The 18,724-nt window shown below is 40.1% G+C and overlaps 1 protein-coding gene across 2 annotated transcripts in view; it reads right to left on the reverse strand.

Annotated features, from left to right (window-relative positions):
- Positions 1 to 16,355, reverse strand: part of TMBIM4 (transmembrane BAX inhibitor motif containing 4) — a 30,346-nt gene extending 13,991 nt beyond the window's left edge. Inside the window, exons 1-3 of one of the 2 annotated variants that reach the window (XM_003906736.2) lie at positions 16,143 to 16,355; positions 2,351 to 2,459; positions 1,286 to 1,391 (exon numbers count right to left, since the gene is read on the reverse strand). In XM_003906736.2, coding sequence (XP_003906785.1) covers positions 1,286 to 1,391; positions 2,351 to 2,459; positions 16,143 to 16,239 — 312 coding nt within the window. In that variant the 5' untranslated portion in view covers positions 16,240 to 16,355. Of the gene's footprint in view, positions 1 to 1,285; positions 1,392 to 2,350; positions 2,460 to 5,210; positions 5,353 to 16,142 lie in introns of those variants that run through there. The other variant, XM_021922573.1, reaches the window with a different exon arrangement.
- Between the last annotated feature and the right edge of the window lie 2,369 nt (positions 16,356 to 18,724).

An 18,724-nucleotide genomic window follows, 5' to 3' on the forward strand; every position in this document is an offset into this window, starting at 1 on the left:
GTTCTTACATCCTTAAACTCCTTGTTATTTGTGATAACTTGAGTTAGGACTGACAATCTTGCAAACAAAAGAGCTTAAGATTTAAAAGAATAATCTTTCCTATTACTGAAACTTTCAAAGTCATCAGCTTTTCTTTATCATTTTAACACAAACTCACCAGAATTCACAAACGTTTTTAGTTTAAAGCATTTTAATCTAATCAATAGCTTTTCCCACTCCTATTTGACTACAAGTATTCTTTGTTTGTTTGAGATGGGGTCTCACTCTGTCACCCAGGCTGGAGTTCAGTCACATGATCTCAGCTCACTGCAGCCTCCACCTCCCCCACCCTGTTCAAGTGATCCTCCCACCTCAGCCTCCTGAGTAGCTGGGACTACAGGTGTACACCATCATGCCCAGCTAATTTTTGTATTTTTTTGTAGACATGGGGTCTCACTACATTGTCCAGGCTGGTCTCAAAGACTCCTGGACTCCAGCAATCTGCCCACCTCAGCCTTTCAGAGTGCTGGGATTATAGGCATAAGCCACTGCGCCCACCCAAGTATTCTTAGTATTAGTTTGGAATGCTTTGAAGTAAATTTTTAAGGTTAGAATCTAGTCATACTGGATGAGAAGAGGCAAAATAATTTTTTAAACACATAACTTGAGACTTATCCCCTTATTCTGGTCATATTCTAAACTGAATTTTCGTAAGTGGTAGTTTGGTTTTAATTTTCACAAATATCTCAACACACATAACTTAAAGTTGGGTTCTCCCAACTATAATTTTGAAAGAAGTTACTAAAGCACATCATTTGAGCAAAATGGTTCCTTAAAAGACCAGAGTGGTAAGATAATAACACAGAAGAGTTAATAATAAAGAACTTAAATTTTATTAAATTAAAACCACAACATAATTTTTTCCCAAGAAAATAACAGAATATTAGAGGTAGAAGGTATCACAGGGATTTATCTACTTTAATATTCTCATTTTACATATGAAAAAAGTTAGGCACAGAAAGGCTAAATGCCTTGCCAAGTGTCACATAATCAGATAGCAGCAAAGCCAGGTCATCTGATTCCAATTCAGCATTTTTTCCACTACATAGTAATATTAATAGAAAAACCTTTGAAACTAATAAACTGTTAAAGGTTTTAAAAGACTATAAAATTACAAGTAATTTCCTAAAGTACTCTAAAAAAACTCATTAATTTTGTTCTGCCATTGTTATATATGTATTATAAATGCATTTATTTAAAACTCAGGAATAATTGTTAAGGGAATAGAGAAAGTCAAAGTACTCACAAATCCAAAAAGTAGGTACAGGTTAAGGGGATACTTATGTCTGTTTAAAGTCAATGCAAAAATCAAACCCAGAGATCCGAGGGCAAACAGCAAAATTAAGGCAGGACTGAAAGACATAATATTAAGTGTTTCAAGTTAAAAAAAATAGCATGAACAGTATTATCCAATTTAATAAAATTTATCTATTGTATATGTTTATGAAAGTACAGGTAAAAAAAATCTGGAATGATCCATACCAATCTATCAAATTATTTTATATCTGGAAAATTTGAGGAGTACAAGGTAGAAAGGAGCCTCAGCACAAAGAAAAGAGCCCAAAATGAATGAGGGAAACTTTTCCTTTTTATCGTATAAACTTCTATAATATTTGAATAATGTTTGCAATTAGTACACTAATATTATATAATAAAGAAATTAATAACTACTTTTTTAGGGTATTTGCCATATGGCTGTAATTTAAATTTAAGAATTATACCTCAAATAGTAAACTAATAGTTCAAGACTCCCCTTTGGTGGGAAGAAGAGACGACAGAAATTCTCTACTTCTATGAAAATATTCATTAGTTCTCCTTTCCTTTAATATAACGAAACTGTATCATGGAAATAATTATGATTCATCCCTGATTAAAGATTAGAGATGAATCATGCGGAGCTCTTTTGAAAACTTCTTGGTGAAATTATCCTAGTCTTGAGCCAAAAGCAAAATGAATGCACATTTATTTTTCAAATACTGTCTCGGGCTTTGAGCACAGGGAATATAGTCTAATAAAGTTTTTTAAAATTAAGATTTTTTAAAATGGCATGCAGAAAAAATTCTTAATACTATTCCAGGGGATGAGGGTTTAACCCTAAGAAACTGAAGCTAAAAAGTTCAGAGGTAAATACCATGTTGTGGAATATTTTTCTTCATCAAAAAAGAACTAATCAGGCTTATAAGAGTTAATGAACCATTTTACATTTTAACCTCAAAAGTTAATAAAAAAAAAAAGTGGATTTTGTTTATAATATGCCTTTTTGATCATATGCAATGTCTGAAAATGATTAATTATCATCTCATTACATTACCTCTCATGTACAAATGTCCGTATAGACTCAAAGTATAAAAAAACTGTTGAAGTCACTGTAGTTAAGAGAACTTGCAGAGAAAGAATGCTGTAGACTTTTCTTAGAAAGGCTAAAAGAGAAAACAAAATACATTACTATTTTCTTAAGCATTTATCATAGAACAGTAAAATCAAATTTCCTCTTTAAAAAATTATTTTTTACATGTATTCTTTCCTAATTTTCATCCTAATAATGTAATGCATAACTAAAACTAGACAAGAATACAAAGCTTCCAAAATAATTTTAAAATTGTATGAGATATCTAAAGCTCCCTACAAAAAGCATGAGCCTAAAAAAATTAGTGGGCCAGAATGTAAATGATTTCATCAAAATGAAAAATGCATTAAATGCCTAGTTGTACACAGCAGGATACAACATAGCAAAAGACTAAAAGCAGAACATTTTAAAAGAATGATTATATTTTGAATCTAAAAAGGAGAAATAGAAAGCATATAAACCTAAGTTATTTTATGTCTTAATTTCAAAAATAGTAAAAATGTTTCCCCCAAATGAAACTTATCTTGAAAAGGCAAGTAATATATAAACTTACTTTCACTCATCTATTATTATTTCTCATTTATAGCACCCCTGCCTCTAGTATCTATACAATAGAAAATCCTTACTTTCGTAGTATTTTGTTATCAATACCCAGAAATCACCTCTAAGTCTTAATGATTAAATGCTTATTATTAAAGTCTTCTGATACACAGTGAAACAAATAATACAATGAATTTCCAAGAACTCACTACTATCTTCAGAAATAAAACATTAATAACAGTTCCCACCTTCTCTCTTCACACTTCCGGCTAACTACAAATCGTCTTTCAAGATCCAGCCTTTCTCCGTTCCCCATTCTGAATTAGATGTTTCTCCTTCATGTTCCTGGGGAACCCTAAACATATCACTAATCACTTTATAATTGATAAGTCTACTTGTCCTTCACCCCCCTTACACTGTAAAGACCGAAAGCTCCCTAATAATCGGGAACAAGCCTAATTCATTTCCTTACTCCCACCACTCAGCCTAGTGGATGGCACTGAATAAACAATCATTACATTTTATTTGCTTTTAAATAATTTTTTACTAAATTAATGAAGGGTGAATTTTACTAGTCAGGGAAGAGAAAAAGTATTATTCTGAAATGAAACAGAATAATGGCACCACTACTTAGAGGACTATGATTAGGTAGGCAATAAAAATCATGTTGAATGACTTTTACCCAACAAAAGAAAATGTGATGTTGTCTCTTGCCTATCATGGCAATGCTCAGGGTAGATGAGCGTTAGATGGTGGATGTTCCTTTTGAAATACATTCCTACTAAAGACCTGGCTTTCCAAGGAAGGGTGAAGTCCTTTGATGGCATGTCAGCCAAATATCAAGTTAAATAATAAATAAATAAAAATGAATCTTTCACAAGAATAAGGGAATTTTCATGAATACTAAGTATTTAATCATCAAAATGCCCAAATATTAAATCTTAATTTTTCCCTCTGGCACTCTTTCCAAAATCTAGAATGAGTTTTTCCTAACGTCTTAAACAAATTTTACTGGGCATATAATTTAACCAATGATTCATAAGAACACTGAGTGTCCACTGTATTTTGGCTTAGAGATAAACAGTTCTCAACTCCACAACAGATCTACGACTTACTTTCTTAAAAAGGCCCTCATGTCTGAATGCTTTGGGAAGTCATTTCTATCTTTTTCATAAAAGCAGGGTAAAGAATATACTACTGGCATGGACAATATTATTTGGGCTATCTTTCTTCAAATTTAATTATTAAACCAAAGGTCAAGCCATTACACCTGCAAGGGATTTTTCTGGACTATGAGAAAAAAAAAAAATTGTATTCTTTACACTATAGCCTCCATGTCCTGGACTCAAACCATCCTCTAGCCTCAGCTTCCCAAGTAGCTGGGAGATACAGAGAGAGAGAGAGACAGGGTCTCACTCTGTAGAGAGAGAGAGAGAGAGAGAGAGAGACAGGGTCTCACTCTGTCGCCCAGGCTTAAGTGCAGTGGCGTGATGATTCGCTGCAGCTCCAGTCTCCAGGGCTCAAGCAATTCTCCTAAACTCAGCCTGCCCAGTAGCTAGTACTACAGGCGCATGCCACTACGCCCAGCTAATTTTTTTGTATTTTTTGTAGAGATGGGGTTTCACCACGTTCCCAGGCTGGTCTTGAACCCCTGGGCTCAAGTGATCCACCCACTTTGGCCTCCCAAAGTGTTGGGATTATAGGCGTGAGCCACCATGACTGGCCCTGGAATGTATTCTTTACTTCTCATACCCTATTATGTACCTCATGTAACTCAAAGCCTATCCATATGATATGTATTCTCAAGCACTGAAAATCAGTGTTATTTCTTACCATTTTGTAAAACTGTTTTACAGTTCAAAACAATGTGCACATTAAGATCTAATGTTTATTTGTATATCTGTGTATGTACTCAAGTGCATATATAATAACAGACTAGAATAATATACATCCAAGTGTTCGTATACCCTGCACAGTATTACTAAGGATAATTTGCATATTCAGTTCTTTACTAATCTGTGTTTTTTAGATACTAGCAATATGTATTACTATTGCAATTCAAAACATTTTAAAGAAACTTGTGCTAAGCCTTTAAGTTCATACTAAAAAATTATCCTTATGCAGATATTGCAGACCACAACTTTTTCTATACTCTAGTATCATAAGCCAAATCCCAGGCAAAAGCAGTATTGACACCCATTGTGAATAATATAAGAAGTAGCAAAGGACATGCATATACAGCTTTCAGGAAAATATAAAAGATTCAACATGAAAAGAATATTACTCAAATTTTCCAATTTTTGTTGAGTCCTCATTTCTTCCCTTCTATTTGACATCTCAAACTTAACATGGCCAAAATTGGAGCTCTTCATTTATCCAAATTTGCTGTTCACCCAGTCTTCTCATCAACAACCAGCACCAACATCCTCGAAGCCAAAAACATAGAAGTCATCTTTGATTACCCCCTCCCTGTTCCCAATCTATCATCAACTACCGCAGTTCTACCTTTGAAAGTGCAATGTATCTGCCTCTTTTGGTCTCCTCTGTTACCTCCCTAGTCAAAGTGTGCCTAATCTCTCACCTGGACCACTGGAGGAACCTTCTAATTGGTCCCCATGCTTTCACTCTTGTCCCACCTATTTCTCCACACACTCTGTCAAAGTGATCTCTTTGTAAAGTAAACCATATCATGTGACTCTCTGCTTAAATACTTAAATAATCGTTTCACTTAAAATAAAATACAAAAGATTTTATAGGACCTACAAGATCCTACATGATGTAGAACCTTTCCAATCTCATCTCAGCACTCTCCCTCTTCTTCACCATGCTTTACCCACATTAGTTACCTTCCTGCTTCAGGGCCTTTGCACTTGCTGTTTCCTTTACTCAGAATGCCCTTATCCTTCTTTACATGAAGTGGTGGTTTAAGATAAGTCACAGTTCTCTGACACTCCCTTCAAGTGAGTCGTAACAAAAAGAATGACGCGAAAGTGGCAGGGTACTACTTCTAAGACTGAGTCATAAAAGGCATTACGGCTTCCTCCTGCTGTTTCTTAGATCATTACCTCTGGGACAGTGTTTCTCAACCTTGTTTTCATTATTCCCCACATAAGTAGCCTTCCAGGTATTTTTTCCTAATAGCCCCCTCAATAAAATTGTAATGCCACAAATTTATTATATATCTGTTGTACCATCACCCTTTGGAAGGATATATGCCATTATAAAATCTTAAGTTTTTTTAGATCTTCAGATCCCTCTAAAGAACCAACTCTCACCTAATGGGGTCAATAGCACCCCATTAAGAATCCATACTCAGGGAAGGCCAGCTATGTTGTGAGCAAACTCATGGAGCCCTATGGAAAAACACATGTGAGAGGAAAGTAAGGTCTCCTGCCAACAGCCAGTGAGAAACCAGGGACTCCTATAAATAGCCCTGTGAGTAGCCTGTCTGGAAGCACATCCTTCATCCCCAGTCAAGCCTCCAGACGACCAGCACTAGCCAGTATCTTGACCACAACCTAGGACAAACTCTAAACTAAAACCACCCAGATTATTAACTCTCAGAAACTAAGATGATGTTTATTATTTTAAAGCACTAAAGTTTAGGGTAATTTGTGACGCAAACAGAATTAATATATATCTTGGTACTTGGAAGCGGGGTGCTGCCATACCAAACACCTAAAATATGGGAGACAGCCTTTGGAATCAGGTAATAGATGGAAGCTGGCAGATCGGTGAGATGAAGGCTAAAAGAGCCTTGAAGAAACTGTTTGTAGAAAGTTAATGCGTTTGAGGCTGCTGCAGGTGACGGCTTAAAGGAAAGTGGGTAAAATTTGGTGCACACTGGAGGAAAGAGAATGCTTATTATATACTCAGGAAAAGTTGAGCAACAGTGTTAGCTATGTTAACATCAAAAGTAGAAAATGTGCTTAATCAAGTGGGTGATCAAACTAAGGAGGCTTCTAGAGTGTTGAAGGTACCTGCTGGCTTCTTGTTGCTTATACTAAAATGTAAGAGAAGAGATACACAGCTAAAGGAAGAACTGTTAAAACAAAAAGATGGGCCAGGCGCCATGGCTCATGCCTCTAATCCCAGCACTTTGGGAGGCCGAGGCGGGCGCAACATGAGCTCAGGAGATCGAGACCATCCTGGCTAACACAGTGAAACCCCGTCTCTACTAAAAATATAAAAATTAGCCGAGCGTGGTGGCGGGCGCCTGTAGTCCCAGCTACTCAGGAGGCTGAGGCAGGAAAATGGCATCAACCTGGGAGGCGGAGCTTGCAGTGAGCCGAAGAGATTGCACCAATGCACTCTGCACTCCAGCCTGGGCAACAGAGCAAGACTCCGTCTCAAAAAAAAGATGAAAGCCTTCTGACTCAGGGACATCAAAAAAATACATAAAGAGCATAATTGTAAAATCCTTAGTTAAGACCTCACAAATATCCAAAACTGTGCCTCAAAAAAACAAAACAAACAAACAAACAAAAAACAAAAAACATTCAGGCCAGGCGCAGTGGCTCACGCCTGTAATCCCAGCACTTTGGGAGGCCAAGGCAGGTGGATCACAAGGTCAGGAGTACAAGACCATCCTGGTCAACATGGTGGAACCCTGTCTCTACTAAAAATACAAAAATTAGCTGGGCGTGGTGGCATGTGCCTGTAATCCCAGCTACTCAGGAGGCTAAGGCAGGAGAATCGCTTGAACCAGGGAGACGGAAGGAGTCGGAGGTTGCAGTGAGCCGAGATCACACCACTGCACTGCAGCCTGGTGACACAGCAAGACTGTCTCAAAAAATAAAAATAAAAAAAAACAAAAAAAACAAAAAAAACAAAAACACCTTCAAACAATAGGACAATAGGGCTTTTGAGAAACTTAAGGAAGTCTTCACTGAGCAGTCTCAGCCAAAGTTCATGCTAAGACATTTTTGGGTGTGGCTTTTATTATTGAATGGAATGAAACCCAGTTAAGAATCACAAGACACCTACAAAGTTTTCTGAAGAATTACATTGGCAAAAATACCACCTCATATTACCCACCACTGGATGCTGAGTATGGCAGTACAGATCATTTGTCTTTTTAGTTTAAAAATATTTGAGGGGAGCTGTACTTAAGGAATTACACCTAGGGAGCTACACCTAGTGAGCTTCATCAACACCTGGGGTTGATTTAGATGATGAGATTCTGGACTTTGAGATGATGCTATACTGGGGTATTATGCAGGATCTTAATTTGCATATGGAAGACAGATAAGTAATTTGTGACCAGAGGGAAGACTGTGGTAGTTTAAAATATGGCTACAGATTATTTGGCGCTAGCTTCAAAAGGTGGAACCTAAATCCCCTCCCCTTGAGAATGGACTGGACTTAGTGACTTGCTTCTGATTAATAGAATAAGGAAGATGTAATGATTTGTATGATTCCATGACTAGGTCATAAAAGTCACTGAGGCTTCCTCCTTGCTCTCCCCTGGATTGCTTGCTCCGGAGGAAGTCAGCTGCCATGTCATGAGGACACTCAAGCAGCCCTGTGGAGAGGTTCATGTGGCAAGGAACTGAGGCCTCCAGTCAATAGCTATGGGAATGAAATTTCCCAAAAGCAGATCCTCTAGCCCAGTCAAGCCTTCATGTGACTGCAGTCCTGGCCAATCATCTTGACTGGAGCCTCATGAGAGACCCTTAGTCAGAACTACCTGGGTAAGACCCTCACAAATTCTTGACACTCAGAAATTGTGTAATAAATACTTGCTATGTTAAGCTACTAAATTTGGGGGCAATATGTTACAAAGCAATAGATAGCTAATCTGCCTGGCTAGCTCCTTCTCATATAATCCACCTGCCATCTCCCTTGAGAGTTCTTCCTCTGGCCATTCCTTAACTAAAATAGCTGCCACCCTAAACTCTAGTTTCTACTCACACCTGTTTCTTTTCTTCAGCGCTAGGGGGTTATTTGCTTACCTCTTTAGGGTCTGTCTTTCCTACTGCCTCATCCAAATGACAACTCTGGAGGTCTGAGACACTGTCTGTCTGGTCACCACTAGATCCCTAACATCTAAGACAAAGCCTAGTCAAGTTTTGTAAACAAAGGAAAATGCTCACCTTCACTCACATAGCTAAAAGAAATGGAAATTAACACATGATTACATTTTTACCTACCAGAAGAGTCAGCAAAGTACGACCCATGGGCCAAAGCCAGCCCATTACCTGGTTTTGTAACTGAAGTTTTATTGGGACACAATCGCACTCACTCACTTATGTATCCTCTACAACTGCTTTTGCACAATGGCAGAGTTGAGCTGGAACAGAGATCTTATGGCCCAGAAAGCTGAATATATTTCTTATTTGGCCTTTTGTAGAAAATGTTCACCATCCTTGATCTACGAGATTGCCAGAGATGAAAAAGTCTGATGATATTCAGTGTGGGTGAGGGTGCAGAAGGTATCCCCATATATTGTTTGCTGAAGGTACAATCTCTCTAGAGAACTGATCAATCAAATTTAAAATGCACATACTCTTTTGCCTCATTTCACTTCCAAAAATTTATAGTAAAGTCATAATGGAGAAATTTACAAAGATATAGAAGGATGTTCCCTGAGGCACTATTTGAAGGAATAAAAAAAAGGGTAACAACCATCAAGTGGGGATGGTTACATAAATTATGGTATATACATACTATGAAACTATGAAAGACTACTGCAGTATAAACTAGCTTAACAGACTATATCATATATATATTACAGTACACTAGTTATATATACTAGTTTAATCAGCACTGTAAAAGTGCTCGAGACTATACTCAGAAATTAATTCTCACAATTTATTTTAAATTAAAAAGTAAACTTTAATGTCGAAAATGCAAACTTGGGGAGGGCAGAAAGATCACACACAAGGCTGTCACCTCACACCTGGGTTGCACAGCAGCCGGGCAGAGGCGCTCATCACTTCCCAGACAGGGTGACAGCCGGACAGAGGCCCACCTCACATCCCAGTCAATTGGGTGGCCAGGCAGAGGAACTCCTCACTTCCCAGACGGGTGGCGGCCGGCTGGGCAGAGGCGCTCATCACTTGCCAGATGGGGCGGCAGCCAAGCAGAGGCAGCACCTCACTTCCCAGACGGGGCAGTGGCTGGGGCAGAGGCGCTCCTCACTTCCCAGGCAGGGCGGTGGCCGGGCAGAGGCGCTCCTCACTTCCCAGACCGGTGGCAGCCGGACAGAGGCGCTCCTCGCTTCCCAGACAGGGCAGTGGCCGGGCAGAGGCGCTCATCACTTCCCAGACCGGTGGCAGCCGGGCAGAGGCGCTCTTCACTTCCCAGACAGGGCAGTGGCCCGGCAGAGGCGCTCATCACTTCCCAGAGGGGGCAGCAACTAGGCAGAGTTGCTCCTCACATCCCAGTCAGCTGGCCAGCCAGGCAGAGAAACTCCTCACTTCCCAGACAGGGCGGTGGCTGGGCAGAGGCCCTCCTCACTTCCCAGACAGGGCGGCGGCCGGGCAGAGGGATCAGCAGCTAGGCAGAGGTGCTCCTCACATCCCAGTCACCTGGTTGGCCAGGCAGAGGAACTCCTCACTTCCCAGACAGGGCGGCAGCCGGGCAGAGGCGCTCATCACTTCCCAGATGATGCCGGGGCTGGGCAAAGGCGCTCACTTCCCAGACAGGGCGGCAACCGGGCAGAGGCACTCTTCACATCCCAGTCAGTTGGGTGGCCAGGCAGAGGAACTCTTCACTTCCCAGACAGGGCAGCAGCCAGGCAGATGGGCGCCGCACTTCCCAGAGAGGTCGGCGGCCAGGCAGAGGCCTCCTCACTTCCCAGAGGGGTCTTCTCACAAAATTTTTTTGTAGCCTCATAATTTGTTGTTTTCCACCAGTGAACCTTGACATTTTAGATGTATATTATTCAAAAAGTATCTTTCAGAAAATATACACATTACAAGCAGCTAGTTTTTGTTTGTTTTTTGTTTTTTTGAGTCGGGGACTCGTTCTGTCGCCCAGGGTGGAGTGCAGTGGCGCGATCTGGGCTCACTGCAACCTCCGCCTCCCGGGTTCAAGTGATTCTCCTGTCTCAGCCTTCTGAGTAGCTGGGATGACAGGCACACGCCACCACATTTGGCTAATTTTTTGTATTTTAGTAGAGACAGGGTTTCACCGTGTTGCATAGGCTAGTCTCGAACTCCTGAGCTCAGGCAATCTGCTAGCCTTAGCCTCCCAAAGTGCTAGAATTATAGGTGTGAGCCACTGCACCCAGGCACTTTATTTATTTATTTATTTTGGCAGAGCATTTTTAACCTTTTAAGTAGTAACACACCAAAGACAAATGAGAACCACTTATTTAGTACCGGTGTAGTCAGCTTAAGTTACCAACCTAGTGATAAGAACTCCTAAATAAAATGCTCCTGCATAATTTAAATATTTATGGTGAACAAATGCTGAGTATCTGGTATTGCAATCAGCTCTGTTACAGTGACGTGAGGGATGTAGAAGCAAATCAAGAATAAAATTAATTCTTTCCTTAAAACAGTCTATAGGCCAGGTGCATTAGCTCATGCCTGTCATCACAGCACTTTGGGAGGCCAACACTGGAGGAGTATTTAAAATGAAATAATTGCCTGACCCTTAAAACCACTTGGTATAGTTGGAAGAGCAGCAATTATGCCTCTTTTACAGATAAGGAATCTAAGAATCAGAAAGGCAAAGTAACCTGCCTCTCTACATTGCTGTCAACCAGGACTGTGTTTAATTTTCAGACCCTTAAATCCAGGGCTCTTTCTACTACACTGTACTATTCCCCAACATCACTAAAAAAAGGCCATTCTTCTCACTATAACGTATGGCATGTCATTCTCACCTTTCCATGCCTCATCACAAATTCTGTCTCCCCCATCTCCACCCCGTGAATTCCCTTCACAAACAGGAGATCTCTCTCATCTGCAGTTTTGCTTTTCAAGGTTTCAGTTACCCATGGTCAACTACAGTCTGGAAATATCACCTACAATAAGATATCTTGAGAGAGAGAGAGACACCACTTCATATAACTTTTATTATAGTATATTGTTATATTTGTTCTATCTTATTAATAGCTATTGTATTAACACAATATGGAATGTATCTGCCACAGATAAAGAGGGACTACTGTATGCAAACTCAGTCCTCCACTGGGATTTCACTTCCTCTTATAGCTCTCCTAGATTATTCCAGTTCACACTGTAAAAGTGATTATATGTCATACCCAACTAAATCAGAGCTGAGGAGCTGAGGGAAAACTCATTCAGGGTGAATAGCACAGTTTTACCTAGCAGCTGCTGAAACAACCTGCTGTGACTATCAAAATAGTTGTTTGCCAGTTCCCAAATGCTTCTCTAGTGCCAATGAAGGTTCTTGCAAAGCAATACGTAACATTGTTCTTTCTAATAAAATCCCCAACCTTCTCTTTGTTCCTCAGACCACCCCGATCTGTATGTATACCCCAAGTGGCAATTTTGTTATTCCCAAAGTGTTTAATTTATCTCTTTATTTTATTTTGTCTTCAACAACACACTCTTGATTCCTTCCCCAAACACCCTCCAAACTTGGTACTTTAGAATTTAATTAAGCTGCTAGCATAGATTAGTTTGGCTAGTGGTCAACCTAACTAATGCCTTAAGAACAGTAACTGTCACTTCCAAAACTTTTATTTACCTCACTGTCTTTACATACATTAGAAAGGAGTTGTCTAAAAAATATTTTTATTTATTAAATGTTATGTTAATGGTTCAAATGTTTCCTTAATGGCAGTACCTTGAGTCACCAAGGCCTCTCTAATGAATGCCTTCTATTCACACACCAGATACCACCTCTAGTCATTTAATTTGCTGCAGTGGCTGCCATATTCTATCCCTGTCCTACCCTGAAGTAACCTACTTTGGGTAGATTTAATGCAATCCTTATCAAAATCCCAATGGCATCTTTCACAGAAATAGAAAGTCCATTCTAAAATTTATATGGAATGTCAAGGGACCCCAAATTGCCAAAACAATATTTAAAAAGAACAACAAAGTTGGAGATCTCACATTCCTGATTTCAAAACTTATTATTACATAAGCCACAGTAATCAAAACAGTGTGGTAATAGCATAAAGACAGAGACATATAGACCAATGGAATACAACACAGCTCCAAGAATAAATCCTGGTATATATGATCCTTTTTTTTTTTTTTTTTTTTTTGGAGACACGGTCTCACTCTGTTGCCTAGGCTGGAGTGCAGTGGCACAATCACAGCTTGCTGCAGCCTCAACCTCCCAGGCTCAGGTGATTCTCCCATCTTGGCCTCCCAAGGTGTTAGGATTACAGGTGTGAGCCACTGCACCCAACCTTGTGAATCTTCTTTAGTAGGGTATGTGTTCAAGTCTTTTGCCTGTATTTTAATCAGGCTATTTGTCTTCTTATTGTCGAGTTTTAAGAGTTATTTTGTATATTTTTATTAGATATTTCTTTTGCAAATATTTTCTCCCAGTATGTAGTCTATCTTATTCTCTTGACTTTCTTCACTTTAAAATCAGGTTGTTTTTTGTTATTGAATGGTAGGATTTCCTTATGTATTCTGGATATTGGGCTCTTATAGGATATATGATTTGCAAATATTTTCACCCATTTTATAGGCCTTTTCACTCTGTTGTGTTCTTTGATAAACAGAAGTCTTAAATTTCAAACGTACCACTCTGGTACAGAATGTTATTAGTGCAGGAGGCTTGGGAAAAGCAGAAAGGGTACATAAGAACTCTGTTCCTTCTGCTAAATTTTGCTATGAACCTAAAATTGCTTTAAAAAAATTTATTGGGCAAAGGACTTGAATAACATTTCTCTAAGGAAAATGCATAAATGCCCCACAAGCATATTTTTAAAATGTGCAACATCATTAAATCATTAGAGAAATGCAAATCAAAACCAAAGGGACATATCACCTCACACTCATCTGATGGCTACTTTCATTTTAAAAAAGAAAGAAAAGAACAGAATGTGTTGGCAAAGATGTAGAAAAAGGTGAACTCTTGTGCACTGTTGCTGAGAATGTAAAATGATGTAGCCCCCATCAAAAACAGTACGGCAGTTCCTTAAATAATTAAAAATAGAACTACCACACAATCCAGCGATTCCACTTCTGGGTATATATTCAAAAGAATTAAAGCAGAGTCTTGAAGAGGTATGTGCACACCTATATTCACGACAACACTATTCAAAACAGTCAAGAGGTAGAAGCAACACAAATATCCATCAATGGATGAATAAACAAACTTTGGTATATACATACAAAGTAATATTATTGTCTTAAAAAGAAAATTGTGCAGCCAGGTGCAGTGGCTCATGCCTGTAATCCCAGCACTTTGTGAGGCTGAGGTGGGAGGATCGCTTGAGTCCAGGAGTTCAAGATTGGCCTGGGCAACATGGAGAAACCCGCCTCTATCAAAAATACAAAACAATTAGCCAGGCATGGTGACCTGCGTTTGTAATGCCAACTACTTGGGAGATTGAGGTGGGAGGATCACCTGAGCCCAGAAGGTAGAGGCTGCAGTGAGCAGTGATCTTGCCACTGCACTCCAGCCTGGGTGGCAAAGTGAGACCCTGTCTCAAAAAAAAAAAAAAAAAGGAAATTCTAACATATGCCACAACATGGATGTATTTGAAGACATTATGATAATTGAAATAAGCCAATCACAAAAAAACAAATACTGATCGTATCAGAGAAGCCAAATTTACAAAGGGAGAAAGTGAAATGGTGGTTCCAGGGACTGGGGGAAGGAAGCAATGGAAAGTTAATAGGTACAGAGTTTCAGTTTTGCAAGATTAAAAAGTTCTGGATATTCGATGGTGTGTAAGTTTAGTCTAAAGTTATCCCCTTAAGTTCGGCCTAGGGGTTCTCGGTATATAGTGAACTATAACCTAACTGAATGTGTAAACAAGCTGTAACCTACGCTTGAACCAATCACTGAGTTTCAGCCAACCAAAGACGGCCAAGTGTTCAAACCATGTTCAAATAGGGCAAAAGCCAGGCTGTAACCAATCAACTGTTTCTGTACCTCACTTCCATTTTCTGTACATCACTTTACTTTCTCTCTCCATAAATTTTCTCCCACCAAGGGGCCGCACTGGTCACTCTGAACCTATTCTGGTTCCGGGACCTGCCCAATTCACAAATCATTCTGTGCTTAAACTCCGCTAGACTTAATGTGTCTAAAGCTTTTAACAGTGCACAACCATGTGAATAACTTAACACTACTGAACTGTACACTTAAAAATAGTTAAGATGGTAAATTTTATGTTACCTGTATTTTACCACAATTTTTTTTAAAAAAGCTGAATTCACTTGCCAAAATAATTTCAAAATTCAATTCCAAAAATATAAATGCTAGGCACCAAGATTCTTGGTGCATCAGAACTATCTTCATCCTTCCTTTTCCAGAACAAGTTCTAGGCACCAAGATTCTTAGCACATCAGAACTATCTTCATCTTTCCTTTTCCAGAACAAGTTCCAGCTGCCTAGACAGGCTGAAAGTCTGGGGCAGTTTCGGTGATCAAATGGCCAAACTAGAGCAGACAATGGCTTCCACGTAGATGAAGCTAAGGATTTTAAATTCAAAAATTTCTGCCCATTGGCTACTACGTAATAACTTAAAACATTCATACTGACTTAGGAAGCTTCTGTGTTCAGCAACTTCCTCAATAATACTCAGAAAGACCTGTTGCATTCTGGGCCCTGCGGACAGGAAATAGTGCCGTCAGGGAGCTTACAGCCTAGCATAGGACGGTAAATATAAACATCTAACGCGGCACCCCACAGAACAAAAGCATTAGGCCGCTGATTCCACTCGTGTGTACGTCACAGTGATCAACTGACTCATTTCCATCACGTTTCTTTTCACTTCAAGATGCCAAATTAAGGCTGCGGCGGTTTCCATCCGTCCCTTCCTACACCGCGGCGCCCGCTGGGGATCCGAGGCGCACAGAGGGGAGCTGCAAGTCTTCCGGGCCTGGGCCCTCCTACACCCGCTAGGAGGGGAGGGAGCGCCTCTCCCGACTCCCGGAGGAGGGCGCCAGTCCTCCGGTTCCCGGAGAAAGAGGGCAGGGAGCTCAGCCCTCTTTCTCCTAAGTCCCGGGAGATGGCCGCTGTCCCTCTGAAGCCGGAAGTCGGCTTCTAAAGACCGGGCATTGCGGACAAGCGGCTGGGAGGCACTGGAGAGGGGACAACGTACCCATTCGGATGTGCACGCTGGCGGAGGCCACGCTGCTGCCATAGTTGAAGTCGTCCTCGATCGAGGAGCAAGGGTACCGGGAGTCGGGGTCAGCCATGACGGCAACAGCACCCCTACCCGCCCTGGCCGAGCAACCGCAACCGCCTCCTATCCTCTTCCGCGAAGAAGAGCCCAGCCCCAACAAGTCGAGCGGCGTCGGCGGGCGAATCCCGAGCGAGTCGATTTTCTCGCCTCAAAAATTCCAGCTGGGCGGAGAAAGCGGGGATGGCCCCGAGTTAGGATGGAAGAGAAAATGGTTTACATTCCCGGCGTCATCTGAAGTGAAACTTTTCTCAGATTGTTCTCAACAAACTTTTTAAGTCCTCTCACCTGGAAAGTTGCTAGTGATAGAACCATAGAACCCATGTCCCAGTCACCCATCCACTCAACAAATACCCATCTCATTCATCCACGCTTTCAATAATCACACCGAGGATGCGTTTTTACCATTATTTTAAAATAATAATAATAATATCTATTTATTGGGCACTTTCTATAAACTAGGCTTTCTGAATGAAGTAATACTTAATCCTGAAAGGCAAGTAGGGGCCAACCAGAGAAAGAGCAGTAATGTAGGCTGGTCCTCAAGCGACCAACCTCTGCAAAGAGGGAGATGGTGAAGCTCAGCTGGTGTAGGGGACAGGTGGCAAAGAATGAGGCTGGAGAGATAGAGATAAGCAAAGGCCAGATCATCCTATGCCAGAAGTAGAATACATTGAAGAGGGCCGTGACCAAAGGCAGAGAAAAGGGGATAAAGTTTTATTACTCTTAAGACAGAGATGATGGTGGCAAATACAATGAATTAGAGTGAGTATTCATGATATTGTTGTCATTCCAATATAAACAGGTGTAGACATACCCAGAGTAGTGTCATCCTAGGGTCCCTTGGAATTGTTTTGGTGAGTTTACTTTGAGCTACCCAAATTGCCCAGTCCTCACCTTAACTACAACACCCGAACACTTAGCAAGTGGAATTCAGAACAGTTGTGGAACAGTCTATTCTGAAACTAAATCCTTAAACTGGACGTCCTCAGAAGGCTTTGCCAAAATAACTAACCTCACTTCCATAATGACAAGAAAAACAAAACAAAAATAAAACTTTATCTTTTATGATTTTGCATTTTACAAGCACATCATTTTAATTTGTTTTTGTTGGTTTGTTTTGAGATAGAGTCTCAGTCTGTCACCCAGGCTGGAGTGCAGTGGCGCTATCTAGGCTCACAGCAGCCTGGACCTCCTGAGGTCAGGTGACCACACCCGAGTAATTTTTTGTGTTTTTTGTAGTGACGGAATTTCGCCATGTTGCCCATACTGGTCTCGAACTTGGGCTCAGGTGATCCCCCCACCTCGGCCTCCCAAAGTGCTGAGATTATAGGTATGAGCCACTGTGTCCAGCCCCTCATTTTAGTTTGTTGAATGGATAGGTGAGTGGGATATGGCCTCTATCACTTTAGTCACTCTCCAGGTGAGAGGACTTAAAACGCTTGTTGAGAAAAATCTGAGATAAGTTTCACTTCAGATGACACTGGGAATGTAATCCATTTTCTCTCCCATCCTAACCTGAAGCCATCCCCTCTTTCTCTGCCCTGCCATAATAATGGAATTTTTTTATAGAAGACAAACTGGAGCTACATTGGGAACTCACCTTTGTATTGACTAAAAACAGCATCAGCAAAGTTTGATCCTCTACCTCTTACCAATTACAAAAAAAATAAATTCCAGATAGATTGTGGATCTAAATGTGAAAGGCAAAACAATAAAACTTAAAGAAAATGATACAGGAGAATATGATTTGGAGGAAGGCAAAGGTTTCTGAAACCAGATACAAAATAGCACTTAACTTCAAAGGAAAAGATTGACAAATTAAATTATATTAAAATTAGGAATTTCTAGTAATCAAAATATACCATAAGAGAGTGAAAAGGAAGCCATAGAGTAGTGGAAGATATCTGCTATACATATAACCTACATAAGGCTTCTTTTCAGAATATGAAAACAATTGTTACAAATCCAGACCAAAAAAAGAGTCAATAGAAAAATAGACAAAAGATTGGAACAGGAACCTAACACACACACACACACACACGCACACACACACATAGCCAAGTGGCTAATAAATATATGAAAAGTTGATCAGAGAAATGTAAATAAATGCCAAAATGAGATATCTCTAAGCACCCACCAAATGATTAAAATTAAGAGGTTGATAATATCAAGCGTTGGCAAGGCTGGATTATCTAGAACTCAAATAAGAGCTGACTTAAAAGGTGTGCAACCTATGCTATTGCACAGAGCCCTGGACTCAGAAGGACCCTGCACTTGGTTTAATGCTCAACTGCCACCATTTTGAAATACTTAATAATTTTGCCTTCGAACATGTGTTTTGTAAGTGAAGTCTGAAAGTACAATGGAATATGAACATGAATAGAAGAGGTATGCACAATGTGGATGTCCACTGTTTCCTGCCAATCATTTGCATTTAATCATTTATCATGCCCCATGAGCACAGAATTCTGTTAGACCTGCAATGCATGGGAGTTAAG

This window comes from Papio anubis, chromosome 9 (assembly GCF_008728515.1).
Source record: "Papio anubis isolate 15944 chromosome 9, Panubis1.0, whole genome shotgun sequence".
In the NCBI taxonomy this organism is placed as follows: Eukaryota; Metazoa; Chordata; class Mammalia; order Primates; family Cercopithecidae; genus Papio; species Papio anubis.